The following is a 19,086-nucleotide window of genomic DNA, read 5'->3' on the forward strand; positions in this document are numbered from 1 at the left end:
GACCCTACGTGGACAAAGCGGGTTCAGACAATGGATGGATGGACTGATGTAGTTGTTTTTGTTGTGGGGTGTATTCATTTTTGCTTGAACCAATTTTAGTACAACTGAAGATTTTGTGATCTAAGTTATATTATTAACCTTAATTTCATGTTATGAAGTTAAACAAGTGTTCAATAAAACCCGGCCTTGTGAAAATTCTGGAGTTTGTGCTTTTGTTCATTGAGCTACTGATTAAATTCATACTTTTTAAAGGGGTGTACCCATTCATGCTGAGTACCGTACATTGTTGTAGGACCCCTTAACAGCCCAACACAGTGCCTGTTTGAGATATTAATAGCTCTTACAAACACACAGTGCATAATGTCATTACAAACAGCTACACTGGAGGAATTTACAGCAAAAGTTGTTATTTAATACTTGATTGTACATAGTTCTTTACACTGATACACATATGAAAGTTTCATTACTTTTCATCTTAGGTAAGAAAAAGCAAATATAAAAATGTTGATTCAGACACACTTGAAATGAATGCAGCATGTATCTGTGGTTCAGCAGAAGACAACCTAACAGTAATAGTTTATGCAGATCAAGTATTCAACAACAAGGATTTGAAAAGATTTACTGAAATACGGCAAAGCCGAATGGCAAAGGTGTCTCATCGTCAGGCAGCAGCAGTTTACCGTAATGCTCATTTAGATTTTGGAAGCAGATTGGTGAAAGTGCCGCTGTCAGAGTAGAACTGGTTTATGTTACAGTAACTATTCATTTCCTGCACAATATTTTAAATACTCTGTAAGTAGCTTTGGGAATTTGCCATTTAATCTTTGTCAGATTACCAAAATAATATGCATCATTAAGACTGTAAAGGTTCCCTCAAATGCCTACTTGAGTAAGTTCTTCATAATCCTAACTGAAGAACCCCTGTAGCCTACGCCAAAATGGTTCCAGTGATTCAGATAGTGGAAGAGCTGGTAAAGCTGGTTTCTCTCTGAAAAGCCAGGTGCTTTTGGAATCTTATCGTGATACGCAGAGTAAAAGGAGCTGTTGAAGCCACCAAACATGCCAGCGATGCCAAGCTCATATTCTGAATGACCATAGAAAGAAGCAGGGTCAAATATGACAGGACCCTCCGGACACTCAGCCACATTTCCTCCCCATAAGTCTCCATGAAGGAGAGCAGGAAAGATCTCCACATCTGTGAAAAACTGTGGGACCTTTAGCTGCAAAAAACAGACACAACTGGACTGTCAGATTACTGTGGCACTCATCAGGGGTTGTGTAAAATATCTGATGTTGTCAAGCGGAGGATGCACCTGTAGCTGAGCCCATAGGTCTCTGGCCTCCCGATCTCCATATGATTTCTCCACCAAGTTGAGTTGGTGCTGTAGACGGTGCTGGCAGTAAAATGACACCCAGTCATCCTGCCATTCATTCTCCTTGGAAAAGTGGAGAGGGATCAAAATTTAGATTTATTCTTGAAGATATGTATAAAAGACATGTGCACTGCAGTATTTGTTTAGTGTTTAACCTGCGGTAAATATCCACAGCATGTAGCTACATCAAAGCCAAATTTCTCTACAGCAGCCGCCTCTGACTGTCCAGCTCCTTTACCTGAAAACAACACAGGTTAAATCAGAGGGAACCCCGCTTCAAGACTCAAAGTGTGACTTGTTGCATTTCTACACACATTTCCAAGCAATTATACAAATGTAAAATGAATTACCCACAGTCTGCTGCTCCTTCTGTTGATTTCCCATGAGCCTTTTGTTGTGTAGATGCAGATCTGCAAGTTGCTCTCCAAGCTGCTTTGAGAACCTGCTCAATGAAATAAGAATTTATATATTTTCACATGAATGATACGTCAGAAACAAGCTATAGTGTACATGAAGACTCACTCACTTGTTAAGACCGTTCATGTCCAGATGCTCCATCACAAATACACATCCTCCCTTATCCAGCTCAACCACCTTTATGGGCTTTGGTACTTTAACGGTTTTGGTTTTAAAGATTGCTTCCAAGCTTGCCATCTCTCCATCAAACATCCGTTTGGCCTGAATAACACAAACGTATTTTATATTAATTATTGTATAACTATTATTGTTTATTAATGTAGAATCAGGTTGATTAAATGTTTCCATGCCTGAAAATAACAGCTGTTTATTAAAACAACAAATCATTTAATAGCTGACATAATACGTATATCTAAAAAAAAGTGCAAATGAGTATTCCGAGATGTTATTGCAATTTCTGAACTTAAAAATGACCTCGCTCTTGCGGTTAATCTTTACAAACACTCTTCCTGTGTCGGTCTCATAACTCTGACCCTCGCTGATACATCCTCCTCCTGCGTGACCAGTGGATTTCAGCACGCTCGTGCCTAACTCTTTCTTTAACTTCGCTTCCATGATTATCTCTCGGCTCCTCTTCTCTTGCAACTCTAGTCTCAACAACGTGTGGCCGATTTCGACGTTCCGATGGCGTCGCGACTCTGATGTCGTTTCAGTCAACGAGGATTTTAGTCTTGTTTTGCTTCCACTTTATTCACGTGATCTTAAACAACCAATCAGATGCAGACCAAGGAGGAATGAAATCAAATTGGACCTATCAGTGTCAAGACGAAGGGTCACGTGAGCGTCTCCATGGCGTCAAGTGCGGCAGCCTCTAACATGATTTAAACATGTTGAAATGCTTTGCTTGCGCAGAAAAAGGCGAAATGAACAACAATGAAATGTGTTTACTCCTCGGAGCGACTGGCTCAGGAAAGTCTTTATTACTTAAACGCCTACAAGATATCCTTTGTGCTCGTCTAAGTGTTTTAAACTAGTTATCTGTGAAGGCTAATGCAGCTAGCTAAATGCTATGCTATTTACTACTTTAAACCAAATGTTTCTTTGCATTGAAATGAAGCTACAGTAACTGAACATTTCCTTACAGATTTCTCACTACTTAGTTTGCATGGTTCATGTGAAGTGGGCTCTCCTCCTCCCACTCTCCCCACAGTAAGCGCTGAGGAAATCCAGTTCTAATAGCACGCGAACACGCTTGTTTATGATGTGACTCCTCATCTATTTGATCACCTCAGGTAGGAACAAATCTGACAGACCTCACCCTAAAGAAGAAGAAGGTGACAGTAAGGGAGCTGGGAGGCTGCATGGGCCCTATATGGCCCAGCTACTTCACAGACTGCTTCTCTCTCATTGTAAGACACTTGAATATATACAGCATTTTTTTAAATACTCAATAAGGAAACAAATCATTTTGATCAAATATTTTTTATGGTTTTCTCATAGTTCGTCGTGGATTCATCTAACATAGCTCAGATATCCTCCTCGTGCATCCTGTTGCTGTCTGTGCTCTCAGCTGAGCCTCTCTGCCGTGCATCTGTGCTTATTCTCTTCAACAAGAGGTAGGAATTTCATAAACATCAGTTCCTACAAATGCAAATAGTCAAAAACACAAGACATTTATGCAAAATCACAACTGTGTGTTAGGAGAAACCCTTTTTTCATGCCATTTTTGTCTTGGTTTTCTTTCTTCCCCAGAGACATTCCTTGCATCATGAGCCTTGTAGAGATAAAGTCACTGTTCCGGATAGATGACATCATTGCAAGTGCTCCTCAGTCCATCACAACAAAGGAAGTTAGTGCCAGCTCTGGGCAAGGACTGCAAGAAGTATTGAGCTGGCTGGAGTCCGTCACAATCAAGTGATCATGATCAGGAAAGGCAAAAGTCTAAAAAGCCCTTTGGATAAAGACATCAATATTCTCATTTCCAAAACACTGTTATTGGAGGATCTGAATGCTATCTTTAGGACTGGAGGCTGTAAAAGTGGCTAAAGATATAAGAAAAGAAAAACTGCACTGGGTCTTTGGTACCATTCAGTACTGATTAGAGTGAGAACGTGATCTGATGCGAGATGAGACAACTGCATAAGTGACCATTGTGACTGGAGTTGGGATATCATCAGTATACATTTCTGCTCCAACCATTGGTCATTTAGAGATCCCTTCTCTGTTCACATTCTTGTCTGGTAAACAGAGAACTGAGAGAATCATGAGTGGTGTGACAGCCAACAGCTTTAGGCAGACAGAGCAATATGGAGTTTTGGTTCAAGTTACTTTTCTACACACCAGAGGGTACAGGCCAGGGACATCATCAAAGAACAAGGCACAAAAGGCAAATGGATCAGAATTAGGATCAGAATCACTCTAATCATTTTTATGATAGGAAACCAAACTGGAGCTCTCAGAGTTTGTGAATATCAAAATAAATCACAACTTGAAAAAGATCGTGCCACCTTCAGTAAAATGGGGTTCACATTTAAATGCTTGCTTTGCTGCTTGTAGCACTTACCCCAATACTTAAAAGTTTCTTTAGCAGAATATCAGCCCCATCCAAGGAGTATGGACTGTTTTCAGCAGGCTAGAGAAGATGCCCGATACTTCCTACAGACATTTTAAGACCTGAAGTCCGTCATTCCTGGAAAGACTTGTGCAAATCTTAAGAAGTTTGGATGGACAATGAAAGGGACATGCTGCCATCAGGTGGAATAAGGTGCTTAAGAGGGCTACAATCACACAGTAAATACTAGCAAATGGAATAGGGAGCGGATTTTTACTCCCCATCATCAGCCAGTTTTTTTCATCTGTATATTGTTTTTATTTTATTTCTATCACAAATTCCAATATCAGAAAATAGTTTCATTTGATTTCATTTCTGAACATCATTTTATTATTTTCCATATAATTCAGAAACGACCATAGTGATCGTAAGAATGTTCTGATGCTTGTGGGAGATGAGGGAATGAAAAGTACTCATCTGGAAAACACACAGAATTGTAGAAATTACTGCTACATTTGATGGGAGTTTGTAAATCACAAGCAATTAATAAAACTTCAATTTTCCATTTTAAATATCGTCGTACTTAGAAACTGAATCACAACACTTTAATCCGTTCCTTCTGCACTTCGTCTCACTTCAGTGAATGAATATGTAGATTGTTAAACCGGTCAGTTCTGGTCCACGCAGGTTAAATCCGTTAGAACAGAAACATTTCAGGCACTAAATGCATTGTCTTAATAACTTTTGCTAATCTCCAGATATCCGAGGCATGTAGTTTGATGATACGACCTTCAGGTTCCACTGGGTTTGATCTGATGTGCTTTTGCATAGCTGCTATTTGCTGTCAGTAACAGATTATGACCTCAAGAGAAGTCTTGCATGACACCCATCGTTTCCAATGAAATGTCCCCGCTCTTTTAAAGGTTTCTGTTGAGAGCAGAACCAGCTTGCAGCAAGAAAATATTCCATTTTCCACAACAATACATAAAAGAAAAGGAAAAAATAGATTTCATACAAGTCTTTAGCACTGGAGTTTGGTTTGTGTTATTCAATGAGCATCACCGTGTGGTGCTTTGCTCCTTCATCATTTCTCTCAGTCATGTTTGTCGTGTTAAAGCGGTCCTTATAAGAAAGGGTTCTCGGTGCTCTCTACAGCTTGTGATTCCTGATGGCTGGGTGAGGAGAATGGCAACAAGGGCTCAGGGAGCTTCTGCGGCAGGTCCAGACCAGGCTGAGGGGGGTGGGTGATTGACATAGAGATGGTGGCATCCTGGTGGCTGGTGGGCAGGGGCAAAGAGGCACTGTATGGAAGAGAGGTGGCAAGGGGAGCTGCAGATGTGGCGCTCATCTGGTTCAGGCTGAGCTTTGGCTGCTCATTTTGGAATGGATTGGCAGTTGATGGAGCACTAATGCCTAAACCAAAATCAAAAAGTAGAACAATAAACATTCTTCCTATTTAACAGAATATCTGTGGTACAAGCTGCCAACAAATACCTGCTAAAAAGGGATTTGTGGTCTTGGCTGAGGGATTTGCTGGGATCAAAGTGTCCAAGTTCACCAAGGAAGCTGCTGTGGGTCCCAGAAAGGCCTCGGGCGTCTGGCAGGTGCGAGGGGCGGTGTCAGTCAGGCTTTCTCTGATACCGGACAGTTCAAAGAGGTCCGGACTGTCAGCCTCTCGTCCATTAACACTCGCAGGACCACCATCCATGGCCTCATCAAACAGGTCTCCATCTAGCAGGAGAGGAGCAACACTAAGCATGCTGGATGCACAAAAGCGGGTGTAAATAAAACTACGTACCCAAAGGGCTCACACTACGAAGTGCAGGGTCACCAACAGGTCCTCTAGTCACTCCCGACGAAGCCAAGAATAGATCAACTCCAGAAGAGGCTGATCATAAACCATAGCAACAGAGTTTATCATCAAACCACACGTCTGAATGTTTCCATTTGTTCCTCTTTTCCTTTGTCTATCTGAGCTAAGTGTGTGTGTCGCACAAACAACTCTCACCAGAGGTTCCAGGAAAAGCTAGATCTCTGCCTGCGGGGTTGTGGTTAGAGACACGGTTTGGCGGTGCAGCCCAGGGGTTGGCTGGAGGCTCCCATGGTGGTGGTGGGCTGTTGGATGGTGGTGGCACCATCCAAGGAGAATCGGGCCTTGGGTTGTCTTTAACAATATTTAAAAAGTACATCAACTACAACAGAAATGCTGCTAAAATTGAGATTACCGTTACTATCTTAATTGGAAACATTAGGAGTTTTAGTTCAAGTTTAGCATCCAACTAGGTGCTTGACTAGTCCCAAGTGATGAATCTACTCGAGGCTCACCCAGGGAGTCCCAGGGGTCGGTGCCCCTGGCCCCAGCAGCCTGGTGGGAAGGATTATCCCAGGGGTTGTTGACAGGAGGTACATCTGCAGGCACTGCAAAGACATCTACCAGGTCCATAAAGGCTGTCTGAGAATGCAAACCGGGAAAATAAAGTTTAACAATATGACGTAAGTAATAATTTACAGGGCTGATGTTTTCATTTGTATGACCGATGGAAGTTAAAACTGAAAGTCATACACTTTTAGCTAATTTCTGCTTTTATTTTGCACTGTTAAAATATCTGCCCCCCCACCCCCATCCAGAACATCTTCATACCCCGCCTTTTCCCTCCATTTCACGTTTGCTCTCCTCCAGAGCTTTCAGGAGCTGAGACTCATCCCCTTGGCGACTGAGTTGTTCCTATAAACAGACACATGGATGCATTTCAGCATGACAGCTTACGGCAAAGATATGCATATTGTCATTTTATACTTCATGTATGTCCTAACTACAGCCAGAAACAAGCTTCCTGCAGTAGCATGTACGCAGTTGGAAGGAACCATGACATTTCCTGGTAGGAAATCAGTCATTGTGACAGAGCAGCTCTATTGTCTACTAATTAGCAGACAGGAGGAAAAAGATGGGTTGTAACAGGAAGTGAAATGACAAAGTTGTGAAGATTGTAAAGATAAAATGCTCAATAGAAGCAGAATGTGTGGAATTTATTCTTTAATAGAGTTTTTGCAAAAATCTGAATCTCAAACTTCTGACTGAACTGCTCAGGTACATCCGCCTCTTATTGGATCAATGTGACTCATAACTTCACCTATTAATTACACATTGCTAACTTTTCAGGCTGCATTTTTAAATCTTAAGAATGAAAGTCTTTACCTGCTGGTGTTCCTCTTTACTCAGACTCAGAGCGAGCTCCAGCTGGGCATCTTCATCCATGTCCACAGTGGCAGCAGGTACGCGTTTGACTGGCTGTGAGGGATTAAACAGGGTGCTAATTATGATCATAATATGACAATTGAAGGCTTGGACATCCTCATTCAGTTCCATAAACATCCCCGAAAAAGTGAAGGAGTTGGTCCTTTCAGCAGCAGACCGGTGTCCAGAGTGGGACCTCAACAAACTGGGCTAAAAGATTAAATCTAGTGGTTAGAGGAATGAAAGAATGAAACCAGACATCATTATTGTTTGGAGAAATGGCCTTTTCCAGGTGAAGAAGTGATGTAGAGATGAAAACGTTCAATCCAAACTTTAAAGAAGAAAAGGAGGGGTGCACGGAGAGAAGATGGGAGATTTATTTTAGTGTGTAGGGCAGCAGGCCGATACGCATAGGATGCAAAGAAAGGCTCCCCCTGGTCCACACTTACTTTCGGCTTGTGGGCCTCCTTCTTGCTGAGATTCATAGCCATCCGGAGCTGAGCCTGTTCATCTATATCCACTGTGGGAGGTGGCTAGAGTCAAGCAGGAAGGATTAGGAGGAAGACTAATCAAAGCACGCTTGATTTAGTTAAAGTGATTCACTGACAACTCATTTGCAAAGTGCAGTAATCACAGGTAATGTAAAACAGTGATTTAACATTAAAGTAAAAAAAAAGTCTAATGGACTCCATAATATTTAATTATTTGATTTATTCATTTGTTTGATTTCAGAGGTGGAAATTTGCTTTGGAGTAGCATACTCCAGCTGTAGCTTAGCAGAAAACTAAAAACGGCTCGTCATGTAGGCGAGGGCAGAGTGTGGATGTTTAGGAGCGGATCGATACACAGATCCTGTTTGCCTTCTCACTCTTTCACTCTCACCTCTCTCAATCTTCAGCATCACTCACCCTGATTGGTCCCTGTACCGTTGCTGATAACATAAGAGCTCATCGCTTTCATCTCTGGGAAATGATGGCAAAGAAGACAGACAGGAAAGTGCCTGACCACCATGACAGACAAAGTGTTTGATCATGTGGGTGGGAGCTGTTTAATATTTAGTACTAGCACAGCTGAGAGACCTCTTTCTGTCAGATGCATGTACCGCAGCGGAGAGCTCTGTGCTTGGTGGAAGAGTGTGTGTTACTTTACTTAGATGTACCTTTTCACTTTCTTCTCGGCTCATAGCCAGGGCCAGCTGCAGCTGCAGCTCCTCCTCTCCGCTGGTCGATGGCATCGCTTGTTCCAGGTCTGGAGCAAGCCGAGACGAGGGGGCTGCAGGGATTAAGAGCACATGTGCTGTATATGAGTTTTAGAAGGAGAAATCGGGAGCAATGTGGGGGAAGGAGAAAGATTTAAATAAGGAAGAAAAAAACACTTAATGGCGATGGTTTAAGGCCAGAACCGCGCTGTGCTGGCACTGATTTTGCATGTTAATGTTCCATCGCCTGTGGTTTAGAACTTTTGCTCGTCTGGCTTGCTCTAGTCTGCCCAACTCTGCCTGCAATGAGAACAATGGGGTGACTGTGTGCCTGGTTAGGTTGCCGGTGGGGGAGAGGAATGGATGCATTGGAACAGGGCCCATCTTTTAACCTCGGATCTTCTGGGAGCAGGACTCGTGTCCAAATTTTGGGAAACGAATAAAAAGGGAGTCATCAGCATAGCGATGTTGGTGTCACTGGGCTAAAAGAGGGAGATATTGGCATCTTGGAAACTAATCACTTCCACTCTGTTCCCCCTCTATATCCTTCATCTGAGCTGGATTACTTGCATAAAAAAATGTGTTGCTGTAGAGGAGGTGGCTGATTGTGGTTTCATTCTTGAATTGGTATCAATAGCCAGACTTGTTGATTCTTTGGCTGAGGGGGTTCAGACCTATGACGAACAGCAGTGGGGACAGGGCGTCTCTTTGGTATCTGCTACATTTGATGGAGACTTGTAGCCTGGCAAGCCAGACTAAATAAATGTATTATTTAAAATTTGCAAAGCAAGAATTTGGTCTAGTTCACTAGGCTAGGAGACTTATGGAACTGGCTGCAATTGGCTTCATTGAGTGGAGCCAATTGAGGTGGCTCAGGCATCTAGTAAGGATGCCTCCCTGGTGAGGTTTTCCATGAGTGCAGCAGTGAGTCATAGGCTTTCCTGTAATCAATCCAGGCCTTACACAGGTTGATGTGTCAGTATTTGCAGTCTTGGGCAACTGTTTGGTCTATCAGCAGCTGGTGTTTGGCTCCTCTGGTATCTCTGCTGATGCCCTTTTGTGTTGTGCTTATATATTGATCCATACGCCCACTTATCATAATTGCTATGATGCCTGACATGAGCTCCATGTTGTGGAGAGACAAGTTATTGGCCAATGTTGGATGGTACTGTACAATTGGAGGGGTCCTTCAGTTTCAGGAGTAACAGGGGGTCTGAATTTTTTCTGTACCCACTATATATGTGTACACACACACACACACACACACACACACACACACACACACACACACACACACACACACACACACACACACACACACACAAATACTGTTATTATATCATATACTGGTATTGCATCAAACCAGTTATTTCATAAACAAAACACAGGTAACTAATGATTTCAAACATCTGGGCTGTATTCTACAAAGAAAGCTTATCCCACAAAAAAGAGCCAATCCCAAAAACCACTCTTTTAAAATGCCACCTTAATTTCTCCAAACTGGGTTCCACAAACCAGGGTATCCACAGGACCTTAAAAAGTCTTAAATTAGCTTTTCCAAATTTAAGGCCTTAAAAATCCTTAAAAATTACAAATAATCCTTAAATACAGTTTCCAAAGGTCTTAAATTACCAAAGACCCAATAAACAAGATTCTTTTACTTCTGTAAAAAATTTCGTGAATTTCTAGTTAGTGTTCAGCATTTTTTGTGTACGATGTTGGCAAAAGCGGAACCGTACACATTCAGTTGGTTGTGAAAGGGGGCTATTTTTAGATGAGCACATTAGCTGGATAAGCTAGTGGGAGCTTGCGCCATGGGGAAGTGCAAGTTTAATGGTAACTGGATGGCTAATCCCACGTTCGCGACGTGGTTAGCACCGGTTCCAGGCAATAGCTGGAAATTATAGCTTAAATTAAATTTTCAAAAGTTGCTTAAATTTGGTCAAAGTGGCCTTAAAAAAGGTCTTAAAAAGTCTTAAATTTGGCTCCCTTCAACCTGCAGATACCCTGACAAACAAGGCTACCCTGAAGCCCCTCCCATTCACCATGGTAACACACACTGGAGAACAAACCTGCTCCGTAGGTTGGACGAGACAGGTTACATTCCCTTTTTCTTGTTAGTGGCTGGCAGCTACGAGGTGATGGATTAGCGCCACTGCTGGCCCACAGCGGTAGCAGCAAAAACATATACAAAACACTTAAAACTGCAGATACCAGACATGGGCAATAAACTAATGGGCCATTCCCATCTGTACCGGGTCGGCCCGGGCCGGGTAGCCCCAGTCGGCCCCAGCCTGGCCCGGTTGATTCCACACATCCTTGTCTTAAGCCCATGTGGGCTGATTCTACCCACCAATCAGAGGCTTGCTCTAATGGAAGGTGTGCATTTGCTGTCAGCAGTGGGTGTGTTGGCCCTGGTCGGCCTGAAGCAGACCCCCTCCAGAAGAGGGCTGAGAATGAGCCTTGGTTGGCCCGGAAAAATACCAGGCCACCCAGATATGTAAACAGCCTACACTACCCGGCCCGGGCCGGTACAGATGGGAATGGCCCATAAGGAAAACAACAAACAACAACAGAAAGAAAAGAACAACCAAAGGAAGAACCAGAAATCCAGAAAACAAGAACCCAAACCAGTGATAACCCTTTCAAACATCAAAGGCATAACAGAAAAAATAATGGCAACAATGAAAAAACACAACAAACACACCAACAAAACCATACACAACAGTTAGAAAAAGACTAGTACACCCAAAAGACGATATAACATCAGGACATAAGTGTGGAGTCGTTAAGAAATCCCATGCTAACTGAAATAAAACACACGTAGGAGGAACCAGACACAAACTCGCCACAAGAACAATAGAATATAGAAAAGAGTATGAGAAAGAAACAAGTCGAAGACACACAAGAGCAGCGAAACAAGAAGCAGAAAATCCAAGAAAGAAATCAGCTGTAACAGAACACTGCACAAGAGAAAACCATATAATGGACTGGGACGGAACACGGATCATAAACACCGGACAACAAAAATACAAAAGATGGATTAAGAAAGCCATAGAAATGAGGAGACCAGGACACACAACCATGACCGGCGAGGAGAGCGCGGGCAGCAGAGGACGATATCGCCCTCTCTCGCCCGCTGATAAACGGAGAAGGAAGTGACGCCGCCAACATCGGCAAAGCTCTGAGGAAACCTACAGTAATAGTCGAAACGTCAGAAAAACTAGATAAAAACAACTCTTTTGCTGCATGAAAAAAATAACCGTAATGCAGATGGATAATACACACAGAATGAATGTACAAAAGATCCCACATAATCTGTTATCAATAGCACGTCAGTTGTTGGATCCGTAGACCGCACGAAAAAAAGTTTAGCTGCTCACTCAGCGTCGACTCCGATTAGGTTTTGGAGAGTGACGGACCCATCCAATATGGCATCCAGTATGTCTCTTTGTATTTTGTTTTCATTTCATCTTGTTCCCACCTCTTGTGGCCACTAGCTGTTTGTTTCATAAAAATACATTTTGCACTGATTTCAAAACTAAACTTTCTTCTTCTAAAGTAGACCTGCTTTTTATTCTGATCGCTGTTTGAATGTGGGAACACTTTCTTACGAGTATAATGAGAAAGTAGTAAAGTGGCTGTCACGTGACAGTTTTACCATACCATACCATACCATACCATACCATACCATTTTATTTATAAAGCGCATTCAACATGGCATTACAACCAGACAAGGCGCTGTACATTAAAAGATTACAGTTAATTAACACGTTCAGAATGACATTTAAAGCATAGTTTATAAGAAAAAATGAAAACAAGAAAATACTCGAACTAACAGTCGTAAAACACTAAAAACACAAAGGAATGTGAAACAACAGATAAAAACATATGAAAGAACCACAGTAATACAGATGTTAATTATTGTGCATTCTATTGTAGAAAGAATGCTGATGTCGAAAGTGGTCCATGATTATGTATTATATGCAAGGTTGAAGTAGTGAGTTTTCATGCGAGATTTAAAAATGCTAATTGTTGGTGCTTGCCTCACTAGTAGTGGTAATGCATTCCACAGCTTGGGAGCACAGACAGAGAAAGCCCTTTCTCCACGGCTTTTCAGACGTGCGTTTGGAAGAGCTAGGAGGAGCTTATCCTCAGACCTGAGAGCACGAGGCGGATTGTAGTAATGGACGAGTTGACACAGATATGGAGGAGCTTGACTGTTCAGGGATTTATAAGTGAGCAGCATGATTTTGAAATTGATCCTGAGATGAACGGGCAACCAGTGGAGAGATTTTAGAATTGGTGTAATGTGCTGTCTTCTGTCAACTCCAGTCAGGAACCTAGCTGCTGAATTCTGGACTAGCTGAAGTCTAGATTGAGCTGACCAATGCCGTGCTCGCATTTAGTAAACAGGGAATATAGCGGTGTACTCAAGAGTCAGAAAATAACAGCGGTTATGATTTAGTTACCTTAGAAACTTTAGGTTACTCCTTTTCTCCTATTCTCCTCACAGCTTTCTACCCACCTCCCTTCTCTCCAGAGGAGGAGCGGTTGCACAAGCTGTGTCCGGTTTGCGTGCTAAAGGAGTATGTTAATTGGACAGGGAACTTTCATAGGGGGGACCAGCTCTTCTCATTTGCACATTTCTATAAGCTTGACGTCTTGGCTCCTGCTATGACCCACACGATTCTGGGTGTGGGGTCCTCAGAAGGCCAAGACGTGCCCCTGTAAGTTGGTGATCGCTGGATAAGCTGGGCCAGTCGTTCTGGATAAGGATGGAAGATTGAGCTGCTAGAAAGGTTATTTTCTGGGAGGGGAGTAAAATGCTTTTCTGCCAGTTTATTCTGAAACCCAGACCACACAAGTGATGGATCACAATCAGCGTGTGTGACGTGGTCTTAACCCCAATTCTCTGAGGAACATGAGTGAGATGTCTCACTATAGGATATGCCCCTCCGTGGATTCCTCAGAAGCACCCATCTCTATACGCCAATCCTGACATGGCCTCCTCGCTGGACCGTGCCAGCAGGAGCCAGTCGTCTAAATAATTGGCCAGTCGAATGCCACTCTCTCTCAGTGGGGCGATTGCCACCTCCGTACACCTGACAAACACCCTCGGGCTGAGCAAGAGGCCGAAGAGGAGCACGGTGTATTCGTAACACACTCCCTGAAAGGCAAACCTCAGATATTTCCTGTGTGGAGGGTACACGGGAATGTGAAAGTATGCATCCCTCAGGTCGATTGAGGTGAACCAGTAGCTCTGGTGAATCAGATGCAAAAGGGATGAGAGCGTGAGCATTTTGAATTTGTACTTTGAGGCATTGGTTCAGGGCCCTCAGATCCAGGGTCGGGCGAATACTGGTCCTCCCCGTTTTGGGACCAGAAAGTATCTGGAGTAGAAACCGCTCTGAGACTGATCGGGAGGCACAATGCTCATTGCTTTTTTCTCTAGTAGGGAGGAGATTTCTCCCTGAAGGATGTGAGCTGATCCGATAGCTTCAGTGACCACTGTGGGCCAGGGGATGTTGAGCCTGGTCGCAGCGCGTCGGCAGACTGACTGCATGTCCAGGTGAGCAGTCAGAGAAACCGCTTCATCCCTGGGAGAGGACGGAAAGCTAGGCATGGAAGCTTGAGTGAGGGGGAGAAAAACGTCATCATCCTTGTCCTCCTCTAAAACGAGAAGTTCCGAGGTGTCCTCGTCGTCTCCGTAGTCCAACTCCAACACGTCCTCGAAGTGGTGGCTTGTAACGGCCAGTTCGAGCTGGGAGCTCCAGCTGGGTTCAGCACACGGTTCCGGTTCCAGGAGGGCATGTTCGTCGGCAGCCCCAGGCGGCGGCCCAGGGGCCGGCAGGCATGGGTCCTTCCCAAGCCCCCACAATGCGGGTGAAAAATTGAGGCCAACGCGGAAGTGACAAAAATTGCAGTTCCACCCTCATCCGCTGGGGGCTGGTGTCAGAAGCGAGCAAATCCTCATTGACTCCCATGTTAAAAATACCAAATTCACAGCAGAAATAAACATGTTTACAGCCTGGTTCCAAAACATGTTTTTTGTTTAATGGGCCATTCCCATCTGTACCTGGTCGGCCCGGCCCGGCCCGGATAGCATAGCTTGCTTACTGGTAGCTTGCCTTTTTTCAGGGTGCAACAAGACTGTTTTTCAGCCCTCTTTCTGAGGTGGTCTGCTTCAGGCTGACCAGGGCCAACACACCCACTGCTGACAGCAAATTCACACCTTCCATTACAGCAAGCCTCTGAATGGTGGGTCGAATCAGCCCACATGGGCTTAAGGCATGCTCAATTCATTATCATTCATTATCATGCTGATTACCTAGAAGCTGAAAATGTCTCTGACTGCATTCCTTGCATACCTAAGCAAGGACATGTGGAATCAACTGTGCCAGGCTGGGGCCGACTGGAGCTATCCGGGCAGGGCCGACCAGGTAGATGGGAATGGCCCATAAATGATCTAGTTTACACTCATGGCAACTCTGAGGGGGGTGAATTTTTTTTCTCAGTCTTCTGTTTAAGTGTATTAAAAGCCTAAAATTCTGTATAATTAATGAGCATCAGACCCACATGACCACAGAGCTAGCTCCGGGGAAAGGCCTCAGTAGAGCCTCGGTCTGGCCTGGAAACTGTTCCGGGATTTTGAGTCTCTGTGTGTGTGTATTCTTGTTTGGATATTATTTGTGCAATTGTTGGACAAAATGACTTGCTGTGGCATTAATTGCACTAATAGAGCGTCCAATGAGTCTCCATTTCATTTTTTCGGTAAGTAAAATTATATTTATGTATTTTAGGTCACTGCCGAGCTGAGCTTAGATTTTAACATGTACTGTTTAACCATGAAATGTAAATGTAATAGGGTAAAACCCAGTGCATTTAACATAATGCTGCACTTTAGAAAATGGGTTGAAATATAACATGTTGGTGGAGCTGGGTTCCCACTATCGGCTTGTGGAGCTCTCAGGAGACCGATGTTTTCCACCCGGTTCTCCCCTCCCCGCAGCTCGGTCTGATCGCGGCTCCTGACTGCTGCGCGGGCTGACGGCTTGTGGAGCTCTGGGATGGAAACCTTTCCACCCGGTTCTCCCCAGCGGCAACTCTGCGCATCTCAGATCGCAGCGGCGCTTGTCTGCTGTGCGGCTGCTGGCTTGTGGAGGTCTCGGAGACCTCTGTGTTCCACCCGGTTTTACCCAGCGGTCAGCCCGGCGAATCTCTGACTCAGAAGCTCTGGTGTTGTGCACTGTTAACTCCGGTTGTAGCTAGGTTGCTACCACCGTTAGCTTAGCTCCCACCTCCGCATTAGCGTTGGGTTAGCTTCAGGTTAGCTTGTAGCTAGTTCGACTGGGTGTCGTCAGTTGATCCCAGCCTTACAGCCCCACCCTCAGCTCCACCTCTCTTCCTTTTTGTGGAATTGTCTGGGCTTGACGGAACCTGTGACACGGTCAAAATGGTGGTGGTGGCCACCTCCCATTTTAGACCAAAAACTTATTGTTGGAGTCTATGGAAACCCATTGCCCAATATTTATATGTCGATGGTCCTTCCCCGACATTCTAGCTTGGCGCGCCAGCCACCAGCGAAGGCTCTTCAGGGTGAAGCAAGAACTGCTCTCGCATGACCCGGGAACTTGCTAGCTGGGCGTGTTCCAGCCCGAGCAAACCCTGTGTGGGTCTTTGCTCGAGATTTTGTTCCCGCAGGCACAGAGGCGAGCCTCCATGTCCTCAACTCCTCTGGGTGGAGAAGCAGCTTCCATGTGGACTAACTGGTGTGTTAGCTAAAGAATGAACAGGTGCACTGGAGTGTGAAACTGCTTGCTGTGCCCCGAACCTATGGTGAAGGTCAGGACAGAAGGACAGTAAGTTATTGTTCGGCGACAAATAGAAAATATTAGCTAGCTCCGTCTGTGAACAGTTGAGCTAACTTACATGTGAGATAAGCAACCACCGACGTGAGAAAAGGAAACTGAATGACGCGTGCATTGGGACGCTTGCTACTTGTAGTAGCAGGTGACGCGTACGTCACGGTCAATGGCCAATCGGGATTGGCGTATTGAGATAAGTGCTTCTGAGGACTGTGCGGAGGGGTGTATCCCAATAGTGAGACATCAAAACAAATGTTAAGAAAGAAAACTCGTAAATTAGAGAACAAAATTATTTTTATGGAAACGTGTTTAATGTAATATGTCAGGAGACAGGTTTCTGTCCAAATATATTTAATTAAAAATGCTTTTATCAGTTAGTGTTTCCAAGTCTGTGTGCATTTTGAAGTTCCCACACTTCAGCAGCTCTTCTTTCACCATTTAAATTAGTTATCCTCATTTTGCCTGTTCCCATCAACTCTTGCTGCTGGCTCAAAACAGCATGGCTGTGCACCTTCAGTATTTAACATTAATGTATGTTTGTATTCAGGATCTGGAGCGCAGTGCTGCTGCTGCAGATGTTTTTTTTTGTGCAGAGTCAGGAACGTTTTACTTGAGCGACGTCACATCTGGTTTCCAGCAAGAGGCTCTGTTTTTAGACGGATGAGCTAGGAGAGCTTAGTTAGAACAGCAATAGCAGATTTTTTCCCAAATATCTTACTTTTTATAAAATGAAAATATAAAGTTTATACCTGTTACAATATAAGGGCTTCAACATGTGTTTAATGTGGAAGAGGCCCTTTAAGCTACGGTGTGAAGTAGATCCGTCAGGATTTTCTAATCCTAGAGTTTAACAGTCTATTTTCTATCCTAAGCTAATGCAGGAAAAAGGTGTAGGAGACTTTTCAAGTTCAGCTGGCATGAAAAACTCGGAGTGACTAATTTAGATCAAATAATTAAAAACAAAAAGTGTTGTAGTGTTCCACACCTTTGATTCATGGTTTACTAAGGAGAGTGATTGCTTTTCCTAGTAAGGCCAGGCTGGTTTGGAAAGCATTTTCCCTTATTATTATTATTATTATTAATAATAATAATATAAACTCTCTCCCCGATCAGTGGAGTCCTTTAAAAGCTGCTGAAAACTCATCTGTTCAGACTGGCTTTGGTTTGACCTCCTGCTGATTCTTCCTGACTACGTTCTCTACATGCTTCTGTTTCTAACAACTCTCTTTCCCAGGATGCCGTATTGCCTTTTCTTATTCATTTCTTTCTTCGCTCTCATTTTTTTAATTAAAAAAAATAATTTCCCCTATTTTTAATTGTTTTTTTTCATGGTTTTCTTCTTCTTCTTCTTCTTCTTCTGAAGTGCAATCATCATACATTTGAACTGAATGAAGTTATGTTCAACTGAAATGTGTTTGCTGATCCAAAAAATCTAAGTGAAACAGTAAACAGAGAAGACATCTGTAAGAGGACTAATACTTTTACACATCTCTGCCTTTAAAAGGCCTTTTCCTATCAAAATATGACAAAAAATGTCTTTGATCCTGATTTACAATTTTGGAAAAGTAGCACAAATGACAAGTTACAGTAATTTTGTTCTGAAATTCTTACTATGCAAATTTTTCAGAACTTTAAATCATTTTCTTCAGCCAGCATGTCCTACAATGATCTTTACAGGGTTAATGAAATGCCACACAGACCCCACCGCCCCCTGTGGCCACAGTATTCCACTTGCAACTTCACCTGTCAGGACTTCAGCAGACATACCTGGTGCTGCAGTCCACCACGTTTCCTGCATGTTTTAGAATGAACACGGCTGATTTGTTCGATTTAGCGATGAAGCCCTCATGTAGAAACTAAAGAAAACTGATAAGTAGGGCTGCAACAAACGATTATTTGGATAATCGATTAATCGGATGGGGTCTCGACACGATTAATCGATTAATCGGATTACATGGAGAAATTTTTAAAAACTGCTAGGGAAACGTTATTTCTCTCCTTCCTTCACTTTATTTAACACAACATTATTAGAAAACAGTTCAATAGCAGAAAAACAACATGCCATCACCTAAATTGTCTTATAAGGTGTATAGACAGAGACCCTAAGCTACATCTATCTGTGACCTAAAATGCTTGGTCCAAGTTAAACAGCTTAAGGGCAATTCTCATCTGTTTTGTTTGATCTCATCTGTTAACATTTATTTTAAATATAATTAAACATAGACTGTGAATTAATCAAAATTGATCACTATTTCCAAAACTGACTGAAAAAATACCAAATAAAACAAAAGTAAATGAATGCCATCCTCCTTGCAATGACGCCCTGGGCAACTGCCATAAAGTCACATCAAGAAATGCTGCTGATCATTCCAATGATCCCAAATAGACTCACATTAGGCCACATGAAAGCAACTGAACCCAAAAATATATTAACCAGTATATAA

General features: G+C 43.2%; 3 protein-coding genes across 4 annotated transcripts in view; 1 reads left to right on the forward strand and 2 right to left on the reverse strand.

Annotated features, from left to right (window-relative positions):
• Nucleotides 1–387: 387 nt before the first annotated feature.
• On the reverse strand, nt 388–2,531 carry fn3krp (fructosamine 3 kinase related protein). Its single transcript, XM_015948415.3, has 6 exons — nt 2,265–2,531; nt 1,900–2,051; nt 1,724–1,815; nt 1,529–1,611; nt 1,314–1,436; nt 388–1,220 (listed from the first exon to the last, which is right to left on the reverse strand). The coding sequence occupies exons 1-6, from the start codon at nt 2,403–2,405 to the stop codon at nt 882–884; spliced, it is 930 nt and encodes a 309-aa protein (XP_015803901.1). The 5' UTR covers nt 2,406–2,531; the 3' UTR covers nt 388–881.
• Nucleotides 2,532–2,598: 67 nt separating this feature from the next.
• On the forward strand, nt 2,599–4,286 carry arl16 (ADP-ribosylation factor-like 16). The gene is made up of 5 exons (XM_015948416.3): nt 2,599–2,789; nt 2,944–2,999; nt 3,083–3,199; nt 3,291–3,406; nt 3,543–4,286. The coding sequence occupies exons 1-5, from the start codon at nt 2,678–2,680 to the stop codon at nt 3,706–3,708; spliced, it is 567 nt and encodes a 188-aa protein (XP_015803902.1). The 5' UTR covers nt 2,599–2,677; the 3' UTR covers nt 3,709–4,286.
• Nucleotides 4,287–4,708: 422 nt separating this feature from the next.
• Nucleotides 4,709–19,086, reverse strand: part of epn3a (epsin 3a) — a 23,337-nt gene continuing 8,959 nt past the window's right edge. The window contains exons 3-11 of one of the 2 annotated variants that reach the window (XM_070551327.1): nt 8,736–8,848; nt 8,026–8,109; nt 7,538–7,630; nt 6,983–7,066; nt 6,667–6,793; nt 6,350–6,505; nt 6,140–6,229; nt 5,836–6,072; nt 4,709–5,754 (exon numbers count right to left, since the gene is read on the reverse strand). In XM_070551327.1, the coding sequence (XP_070407428.1) occupies nt 5,465–5,754; nt 5,836–6,072; nt 6,140–6,229; nt 6,350–6,505; nt 6,667–6,793; nt 6,983–7,066; nt 7,538–7,630; nt 8,026–8,109; nt 8,736–8,848 (1,274 nt within the window). In that variant the 3' untranslated portion in view covers nt 4,709–5,464. The remainder of the gene's footprint in view (nt 5,755–5,835; nt 6,073–6,139; nt 6,230–6,349; nt 6,506–6,666; nt 6,794–6,982; nt 7,067–7,537; nt 7,631–8,025; nt 8,110–8,735; nt 8,849–19,086) is intronic. The other variant, XM_070551328.1, reaches the window with a different exon arrangement.

This window comes from Nothobranchius furzeri, chromosome 5 (assembly GCF_043380555.1).
Source record: "Nothobranchius furzeri strain GRZ-AD chromosome 5, NfurGRZ-RIMD1, whole genome shotgun sequence".
NCBI lineage: Eukaryota > Metazoa > Chordata > Actinopteri > Cyprinodontiformes > Nothobranchiidae > Nothobranchius > Nothobranchius furzeri.